Below are 11,144 nucleotides of genomic sequence, written 5' to 3'. Positions count from 1 at the left end.
TTACTCTATGTCAACAGAGAAAAACAGAGTTTTAGGCAATCGCTACGCTCCAAAGATGCAAACTTTTTACTGTTGCTTATGATAATTTTTACGTTTGCATTTTCAAATACAGCTCTTATATTACGTAGAGGAGCAGAGAAGTATTAGGGCTCAGAGGTGAGCAATTTCAGAACTTCTTCTGCCATGAGCCAGACCGCGTCACTGTGAGCATCGATCAGCGATCATCGCTGCTGTCACTCTGTCACTTGAATAGTTACGTGCATACATCGAGGGTGAGAGGTCAGTCGTTGTTGTTGTCGATGAGGATTCTGATTGGCTTGTGATGTCTTTCTCCATCTTCCTACACTGCAGCCCACAGGCTTGCCGTAGTTATGATGGCTCTCAACAGCATATTTATGTGGGTTAATGTAAACTGAAACTTTCTTGAAAATGATGTGTGCATGTTGAGTCTTATGGTCACTTTGTAAAAAGAAATAATGTAAAAATAATGGGTCTAAATAATTTAATTTAAATTCATGTATAATGGAGATAAGTTGTTCAAGCTTTATAATTGTTCAGGTATTTCTGGCCATAGTGTAATTCAGATATATCCATCTATAGTATCTATCATATGTCTATGTTCTAATGTCATGCTTGAGCGCATGCGCAAGTACCACGGTTAACTTATAATATCTGACGAGTTCCTCATTTTATCTGGACCATTGTCAGGAGCACACAGCCCGTTGGTATGTAGTTAATAATGTGACGTGATAACACTTCATATTGATATTTGTGTTAATTAACATATACCACAATGTTTCTCTGTCAAGCGCTGCCGGGTGGGTGTGATGTAGTGGAGGATTATTTATAGCTTTGGGCGTTCGGTGGCGAGAATGCTGTGTAACTTTAGTTAGTAGCATTCTCGCTATTAGTGTTAGCTCGGGTTGAAACCTTAGTTATTTAGCGCACTTGGCGGCTGACATTAATGATAAGAGTATGGTTCATGATAGGGTTGATGTGTTATGTGTTTGAGTGACATAATTAGAGTGTCGCGCTATGATACATCCCGTTGAATGTGCGTTTGCAAGGCACGGGCGCAGGTTGTGAACACGAGCGATGCGAGTGTTTACATCACGTGAGCGGTAGTGTCGCTTTGCGCATGCTCAATAGGAGCGGGGCATTCTGGGAAATGTAGTCTTTTGAGCTATCTCCGCTAAAATGAATGTGAATTGCATTTTTGACTGCTGGAGGTTATTTCTTTAAATAATAATGTTCAAATAATATGTTGTAATTATTTATATTTTATTACTTTCAGGTTTATGACCTGTGTAGCTGTGTATACACATGTACCTGTGAGAAGATGTGTACAGTGTACGACTGAAAAATAAAACAGAAAAACACGAGTTATACCATTGTGTGCTGCCTGAAAAGCCTTTTCGGAGGGCTGAAACCAAAAGTCCGAACAGTGCACAAATATCCAGCTAGTGTAAACGTAGCCTCTATGTCAATGGTCAGTTGTTCCGTGATCGGGACTCTAACCCCTGCCTCTTCTGAAACCTTAAAACAGGTGAACAATAATACCCCCACCACTTTGCAGAATTTTTTCTCTATAGATATTAAACTATACATAACGCACGTCTCAGAGAAATAAGAATGAGTAAGTGTTTGTTTTATGTACGTTAGTTATTTTATTAATGTTGGTGATGTTCGTCTCCCCCTTTCGTGTTCTCCCCTCTATGTACTTTTCAAAATGTTTAGATTATCATCGGCACAGTTGTTTAATGTCAACACGCACAGTCGTCACCCTCAGTTGTAGTAAGAGCATACAGGTTCAGGCACACACAGGCATATACACATAGTCCACATTAAAGGTTAGATTTAATAGAACTACACACACATACAAACATTCACACACACATATGCACACATGCAAGCATACACAAACATACACGCACACACACACCTCATTGAGCTTACATTTCTAGGCATATTTTATACATGGCTATGACATTAAATCTTGTCACTTTGAATGTACGTGGAATTGGCTCACAGGGAAAGAGATTAAAAATAATTAATCACCTAAATCACCTAAGCACAGATATTGCCCGTCTACAGGAAACTAACATAGTTAAGGCCAGGGATAACATGCTCACTTCATCGCAGTTACCCCATACGTACTTAGCCTGCTATAACTCCAAACAAAGAGGTGTCGCCATTATGATAAATAGGAGTAAGTACATTTCTCTCTAAACAACACAATTATAGGCCCAGAGGGCAGATATGTAATAGTTAATATGTCAGTTCAAGGCACTAACCTATGCATTGCCAGCATTTATGGTCCAAATGTTGATGATCCCTCCTTCTTTCATTGTTTTTTTCACCGCACTTTATGCACACTGTACCACAGCACTTATAATAGGAGGGGACTTCAACCTAGTTTGCAAACCATGCAGGGTTGGACAGGCTCAGTACAGCAGGGACACAGCGTAGCAGGCAGTCAGTGGATATTCTTAAACAGTACATGAGTGATTTTGGTCTTTGCGATGCTTGGCGCTCTCTTCACCCAACAACTTCTGAAAGAAACTACTCACACTCTGATTCACCCCATTACTATCAGCGATCACGCTCCAGTCACAATCAACTTGGGTAACAAGAGAACTGCACCATCACCAACAAACTGGAGATTTAATACTTCATTGCTTCGTGGCGGCTCCTGAAGGAAATTTCAGGGATGGCAATTTTTTCTGATAATGATTAAGGTGACTCATTTAATATGTGCATAAAGCAAGACAGTATCAATTTGTTGTTAGGTGATTAACAGTCCTTCTTGTGTCCACTAGAGGGCAACTTGATAAACAAATATTATTTACATGAATCTAATGTATGATGTAAAACAGCTAAGCAGGACACAAGATGTGTCCAGCAACCACATACAGACAGGGGCAGCATATTAAGTCAAGTATTTATTAACTGATCAAGGATCAAGAGCTTTCACAACTTTTACCAGATACATACAACAAACATATGACAAGATAGTCACGTCAAATTATTCATTAAGTGTAAAGGAAAGTGCAGAATTTGATCTTTGCTAAAGGCATCTTAGAATACTCTCTTACACAAAACAGTCCCATTGTCCGATTTGCGTGAAGTTTAACCAGAGGCCCGTTGCACAAAACAAGGATCAGGGATTAAGCCGAGATATGTTGCTTATCCTGGCTTAATTTATCCGTGATCCGGTTGTTCAAAAGCAGGATATGTTATGACATAAGTTACCATGGAGATTTATCCTGTGGCGTTAGCCTGGTCTGGAGCAGGCTAAGTTCCAGGATTTATTCAATCTCATCCCTCATCTCTGCCAGCAGTCACCACAAAATTTGTGGTGGATTTAATGGAAACCAATAGTTATTCCACTGCCCACTACACAATGTTTTCACATTCAACTATAACCACGGTCATCATCTAAACATCTGTGATCATTGATTACAATAATTATTCATAATAATTGTATATTTATACACACAATATAAATATTAAAAACACATCAAAGAGTAACATGATGCTGCTTTATTGAATAAGGATAAATCAAAGCAAGTAAATCAGCTCATTTCAAAACTGAAGTCTGTTTCTACAAGACAGGAAGCACAGATTCAAATCATATTATAGAACAGAAGAATAAATGCACATTCAAAGGTCTGTATAAGACAGAGCCCACATGTCTGCACATTGAAATGAATGCAGGACAAATCCATACACAAATGAAAAGACAAATGAATGGATGCCTCCCAGCAGCTTGTATGCATACAGTATACAACACACACATCATAAGAGGCCAAATATTAATGCATATTAACTGAAATAGATGGCAGGATTGTCCCAGTCCATGTGTGATGGCACTCTGGAAGCCCTCTCCTTCCTCAGGCAGGACACATCGTGAAGGACAGCACAGATAACATGTTAGTAGGCAACCTGTAGGTAAAATAATGTATGCTTGTGCATTGTTAAGTATTAGTCAGGGGACATGTGAATTCGCGACAACCCCTGCTGCACATGTACTACAACACTCAAATGCATCTGCTTTGTCAAATGCAGTCGTGATGTCCATATCAAGTACGATTAAAAAAGAAAAAAAAAAAATCACTGTAAATTAATCATTGAAAATGGAGGGCGGCTGATGTTGAGACTTGAGCTGTGATAAACAAGACTAAATAATTACATTTACATTATTATCAAAAGGGAAGGAGTTGCATTCTAGATGTCTTACAATATATCTGAATTTTCTACACTGGGTTTAGAGACACAAGCCCCAAGTAAATTAAACATATGATTACACAAGTTATTTAAAAAAATTAAATTAAATTAAAATAACCTGTACACTGTTGTCCTCTTTTTGTATTATCAGGTATATAACAACATATTACGATACACTGGTGAACAACATCTTGTTGTTACAGTACCGTTTTTTGGGGGGGGTTTCTCAAACTCAAACGGCTTCGTCATTCTTGAGAGGTATACACCTCTCCTCCTCTGCTTCTCTGTTCCCACATTTCAACAGCAACCCTGTGTGTCTTGATACAATAAACAGAGAGATGCATTATTTTTAATACATCTCTTTTTGGTAATCTGCATTTCTTTTGGTTAAGCGTTATTATTAATTTGAGGTTTGTAGTAGGAAATATTATTTAATATGAAAAAGCTAAAATGTTGTGTGGTCATTAGCATCTCTGGGCTTTTTTTATAACTGTGAAGGATAATTACATTCACCAGAAAAATAGTACAAATATCATACCTTCTTCTTGGTTTTTAGAGAGTCCTTGTATTCTCTCAAAAGAGCTTCATGCATCCTCTTGTAGGTATGTGCAAAATCATCCAATCTGGTGATTTTGTCCCTTTTCATGATTCTGTGGCTTTTATTTTCTGAATGTACTATGTAGTTATACGTTTTGGCCAAGAGATGGCACTATGAGACCACTGAATAACAGTTGCATGTTGGTCGAGAGAAGAACGGAAGCAGTCGCATTTGGAAGTGAGCAGTATATGTATATATATACGTATATATCTATACATTTATGTATACATATACATATGAATGAATGGATATGTAAATAAATATTGTTGATCTGTACCAATGTCTTTTTTTGTATTTTTGTATTTATTTATATTGTTTGTTTTGTATTGTTGTTGTTTGTATTGTTTGTTTATGGGTTTTCCAGCAGTCAGGTCCAAAAACATTCATTTATAAAATAAATTCTTAATATTCATCAAGATACAGGCTAAGTTCAATAGACTCATCCTGACCAAGCAAAATCTGTCTGACACGAAAAGGCATTCAGATGCCCATGCTGCTTTCCTCCCTAACCCTGTAGATAACCCTGTAATTACTTGCCCTGCAAATACCTAAATCTATCCAGCACCAACAGACATGCAGTCAACCATAGTGCGTGCCTAAGGTACTGGACAGGACAGGTTAAAAAAAAAAAAAAAAAAAAACCTTTCCAACCTAGTGAAGTCATAAAAATAATGTGTGATGTTACTGAAATCATCGTGTCATGGGATCACATCCTTTCATCTTTTATAATTTGTGTTTGGGTAAGGGAATTACCTCTGATTTTGTGATTGCTCTCAATTTTTTCAATGCAGAAATCTGTCGAAGGAAATAATGCACCATTGTAAAAAACCCAAGAAGAACTAGAAAAAAAAAACACTTCTACACGTCTGCAGATCAAAGCCAGGGAATGACATCATGGAAACACGTAGCCCCTGTATTGTGGTAAGAATTCCCCACACACTCTACACCAACCACCACTGCAACAAATCTAACAAATTCAAACTTATCACGACACAAAGAACAAATCTGTTGATGAACATTCACTGGTGATGGTGGTTGCCTTGGAGATGGAATCATGCTTATTAGATACTATGAAAATTACGGCTTACAGCACAACTTCACAAGGGGAGTTTGGTGACATTAGGCTATTAACATTCATGTGTAAGATCTGGTAAATGCAGAGATTAAAGCGAGAGAGGACTATTAGTGATTTTTTTGTCTATGTTGTGGCAGGTTTGGTCAACATGTTTCTACAGAGAGGAAGAGAAGGGCCACATATTGAATTAAAGCAAAATCTTAAAATTGTAGATGGCCCATTGTCAAGTATGCAATGACCATATATATGTATATGTATATACATATATATATATGTATCCTATTCTATTCAATTTTAGTGTCTTGTTAAGATGCAACATGCATTTATTAAATGCAATAATGTAAATTGTAAGAAACACATTTGAGAGCTACACAAGAACCATCTTTTACAAAACAGCACCATTTCACATGAAAAAGAAAGCACGGTTTGCAGTAACATAGTGAGGGGCTCTAACTAAGTGTACTATAAAGTAGATCAAAAACCACAAAAACACAATAGTTTTTCATAATTTATTTACAAGTGACCTTTGAAAATCAGTGGGTGAAACGGATAAAACATTTCCATGAAAAGGGCAGTGGCAGAAGCTGCCAAATGTGGCACCTCACTCATCTGACCTGGTGTTTTCTGACTTTATCTGTTTCCCGAACTGAAATCCCACTTGAACAGTTGCCATTTTCCGAGTAATAAAGTCATCTGTCCTAGGATAACAGTATCATTGATGTCAGCAGGGATTGGCTCCAGTCCCCTAAGACGCTTATAAAGAATAAAGCGGTTGAAAATGTATAAAATAACTGATTAATTAATTAATTAATTAATTAATTAATTAATTAATTAATTAATCTTTCTGTATAATTCTAGTGGGCAAGACTGAGACATATTTGAAGTTCCGTTACACTACCCCTGTCCCCATCCCCTGACAATTGTGTGCCCTGTTTAATCTGAATGCTATGTAAATTATGTTATGTAATACTCCTGATGGTTTACATCACATTTTATTTCAGATCAGTGATGAGGAGCAGGGGTATGACCTGGATCTATTCTGCATACCAAAGCACTATGCTGATGACTTGGAGAGGGTCTACATCCCACATGGAATCATCCTGGACCGGTGGGTTTTAGCATTTTTCATGGCTTGTTACATAGGTGTGACCACAAGATTAGATGCTTATCGGAATGACCGGTTAAGAAATGCCGACCCTGGCTGAAAAACATGTTCATTAACTGAAACTTAAAGTTGCACCACTTGTACCAGTCTTGCAGTATATACTTATATATACTTATACTATATACGCAGTTTTATCCCCACATCCATACACACATACATAATGATCTTTATGAAGAGGATCGAGTACGGTCGCGTTTAAATACAGGGGATCTGAGTAGAAGAGAGCACTTTTCATTGTTTTCACTCCGTGGTCTCAATCTTTGTGTAGAAGACGCGTTAGCGCTGTAACTAAGGGAATAAGAGATTCATCAGATGAGCTGATTTCTTTAGTTAACTGCTCAAAGAGAGAGAGAGAGTTCTGTCTGAGTTCATAATCTGCGCTGATTGCAGGCGTGTGCTGGCTGCAGTTTTTTGCATGCGTCATCACAACATCGTTTCGGTGGATACCGGGGGAAACGGGAGGAAACAGGCGGAAAAAATAGGGCGTCTTTAGGGCATCCTGCCTAAAAGTAGGGCATCTAATTTCTTATTATTTTCAGTCCCCAGGACGCTTGGACGCACTGCTGGCTAAAAGCTTACGATTGGCTCATGTCTTCGTCACAATACCGCAATGCCACAGTCGGTCTTATCCTCAAACTTCCCAAGGGCTATTGACTCTGTTGAACACCGACAACAGCTGAGACTTTGTGATATAGATTTGTGTGTAACTGCTGTTTTGAATCAGCAGCTGCTCCGGTCTGCAGCTTTTTTTCTCTCCCTCTCGTGCCACTCTTCGTTATCGCCAGTGCGGGCCACACTTACATTAAACTTTGATATTAAGTGGGGGCATGTCTGAGACTACTGGATTAGACTTTGAGGTTTCTGAAACACACATGGTTGAACAGGATGACGCAGGAAATTTTTACCCAAAAGAGAAGCTAGCTCTGTTGTTTGTTGGGTTCAAAAAGTCTTAGGTGGTCCAAACAACAATTTACTGCAAAGTTAAAAGGCTAAAGCTGCTGGAGGTGGCAACACAAGCAATGTACATCTTAGCAGAAAACAGGTCTTGCAGTACCAAGAAAGTATTTACATTCACACACAGAAACACACCCCTACCTCTCTCTTGCCCGACCACTTACTAATGCTCATACATGAAGAAAATTTGTTGTGTACCATGAAACCAATAACCATTATTTGACTAGAACTTTCCTCCTTATTTTCAAGGTCTTTGCACACCAGACACAATGCAATTAAACAAGACAAAAGTGTGGATAGTCTGTTTGCGACCAGAGCAGGCTTCACACACTACAGCCGGAGACAGTAGCTCAGTGAAAACTATTTTAAAGCTTCATTTACACACACCGTCCCACTGAAACTCCAGTACAACCACCCTCCACACATCAGATCATTTTACAGTTTTTTCCTGTTAATTAAAAAATAACTGGCTTTTGGGAAAACAAACACAATCAATTGGTCTGATGCCACGTTAACTGTTTGGACTGTGCGTCATCAACACTCATTCTGATTGGTTAGCTCTGGATTTGTCGGAAAATCGCTTAGGAAAAAAATGACCAATCCAAAAAAATAAGTCACAATATTGCACGGCAAAATTAGGCAGCAGATGTCACATGTTCAAAAAAAACATTTATTATATTATTATATGGTTTCTCTCTCCTACATGACGACAGGACAGAGAGACTCGCCAGAGAAATCATGAAGGAAATGGTGGGACAGCAAATTGTGGCCCTCTGTGTGCTCAAAGGAGGCTTCAAGTTCTTTGCAGACCTGCTGGACTACATCAAGGTCCTGAACAGAAACAGTGACCACTCCATCCCAATTACGGTGGACTTCATTCGCATAAAAAGCTACAGTGTAAGCAAACCTTCATACATTTTTTATATTTTTTGTTAATTATAATTTTTTAAAACGTACTCTATTCCCTATTTTAAAATATTTACAGATTTTTTATACTTCTGCACTTAAAGGGTGCTTTCACACCTACAGCATTTGGTGCTCACCAAAATGTGTTTGGTCCCTTGGTTCGGTTCGTTTGCGTTGGTGTGAATGTAATCTGTAAGCTTTATCTGCCCTACTTTGGTACGGTTCCTGTGGCGTGAAAGCAACCAAGCCAAAATTAATGTGACGAAACGGTCGGATTCATGCTTTTCCACTCAACATGTTACACTGAAAAGACATTCAGCAATAGGCCACCAAAGCCACAGTAGCCATGGATATAATATATGAATTACAATATTCAAATGATTTGACTTGTGTTGAATTGTTCCTTGATGCCTTTATGTGCAACATACTTTCCTGTCTCATGTCTCTACAGAATGGCCAGTCAACAAGTGAAATCAAAGTCATTGGTGGTGATGACTTTTCTACTCTGACAAACAAGGTAAGTCCTTGTTCACACCATGATAAACATTATTCATTTACAGTAGCTCAAAGCATTTAACATGATCAAATGAAATGCATAATCATTTTGAAAACACGTTTATCGAGGATTATAAATAATGCTGAAGTTCAACTGTCTCTCTGAAATATTGTTTTTTTTATCTTGTTTTCACACAGAATGTCTTGGTTGTGGAGGTAAGTATACTATATTGAAGTAGGAAAATCTGAATTCCAGCATCATTTAAAAGCATTTTTCTTATGCTATTTTTAAGGACATTATCGAAACAGGGAGGTCAATAAAGAGATTATTGCAAATTGTGAAACAGTGCAATCCCAACATGGTCAAAGTAGCAAGGTAACGTAATATTTGTGTGCCTGGATACACAACTGCATCCTGTTAAAAAATATGGATCCTGTAAGACATTCTTGTAATTTTTATGCATAGCTAAGACTGTTAATCAACCTGGTTTCTGTCCTCAGTTTGTTGGTGAAAAGAACAATAAGTGATGGCTACAGACCAGACTGTGAGTGGAAGACAGTGTTTGTTTGTAGTTTGTAAAGTTTTTGCCACAATGTGCTCTTTGTTAAAACTTACAAACTTTTCTTTTATTTCAGAATTATAAATTCACTACTGTGAATATAACAATAATGATTTTCTAACCCATTTTCTTTGTAGTTATAGGATTTGAGATCCCTGACAAGTATGTGGTGGGATATGCACTAGACTACAATGAATACTTTAGAGATCTAAATGTAAGTAATTAAGATGGATAAACAAACAATAAGAAAAGTAGCCTATAATGAAGCTTATCGTTTGAGTTTGTACATGTTTTGTTTAAATGTTACCAATGACCATGTTAAAGCACTATAAACAAAAATGATGTAAATCAGCAATATGTTGCAATATTAAATTATTCCTTTTCTCTTTCAGCATATCTGCATTATTAGTGAAACTGCAAAGGAGAAGTACAAGGCATGAAGAGCACAAGGAAACAATATATCTTGAATGGCTCAACATTTTAAATTTTTTTTAATATTATTTTTTGTATTTTATGACATTTGTATCATACTGTCATGGAAAATAACATTTCCATTTGTTTACTTATCTCAATCTACACATTCCGATAGCTTCATACCATGCATCCACATTTGACCTTTGAAATGCTTGATGCTCTTCTCACCCTAGCATATTATTTACACCTTTAATCTAAACACCCAGCAAGCTGAATTATACCCACACAAACCTGATTCACATATAGAAGCTGTAGTATGTGAATCAGGTGAAACATTCAACGGGAAACCTTATTTGTCCATTAGGTGGCAGTGCAAAGTCAGCAACTGTTGCAATAAAAGTGTCAAAATTATGATTTTTTTTAATGGATTTTCTCCAAAATTCCACCTGTAAATGTGGCTATATGGAGCATCACTGGAAAGGTGAGAAGCTGTTGTATGTGAATCAGGTGAGACATTCAACGGGAAACCTTATTTGGCCATTGGGTGGCACTGCAAAGTCAGCAATTGTTGCAATAAAAGTGTCAAAATTATGATTTTTGAAGTGGATTTTCTCCAAAATTCTCCAGTAAATATTGACATATGGGGCATCACTGGAAAGGTGAGAAGCTGTAGTATGTGAATCAGGTGAGACCTTCAACGGGAGACCTGTGATGCGGCCCAGCCTCACCCAGACTCTAACTCATGCAGCC

At 37.7% G+C, this 11,144-nt stretch overlaps 1 protein-coding gene across 1 annotated transcript; it reads left to right on the top strand.

The window, feature by feature from the left end:
- Window positions 1-5,719: 5,719 nt before the first annotated feature.
- LOC310941166 (hypoxanthine-guanine phosphoribosyltransferase-like) lies at window positions 5,720-10,420 on the top strand (the record flags this gene model as incomplete). The annotated part of the gene is made up of 9 exons (XM_083906288.1): window positions 5,720-5,746; window positions 6,902-7,008; window positions 8,733-8,916; window positions 9,377-9,442; window positions 9,619-9,636; window positions 9,714-9,796; window positions 9,922-9,965; window positions 10,118-10,194; window positions 10,373-10,420. The coding sequence occupies 9 exons, from the start codon at window positions 5,720-5,722 to the stop codon at window positions 10,418-10,420; spliced, it is 654 nt and encodes a 217-aa protein (XP_083762414.1).
- Between the last annotated feature and the right edge of the window lie 724 nt (window positions 10,421-11,144).

Source organism: Microchirus variegatus (genome assembly GCF_963457635.1).
Source record: "Microchirus variegatus genome assembly, chromosome: 19".
Classification (NCBI taxonomy): Eukaryota; Metazoa; Chordata; class Actinopteri; order Pleuronectiformes; family Soleidae; genus Microchirus; species Microchirus variegatus.
The sequence above is the reverse complement of the archived record's forward strand: the minus strand, read 5'-3'. Positions and strand labels throughout refer to the sequence as shown.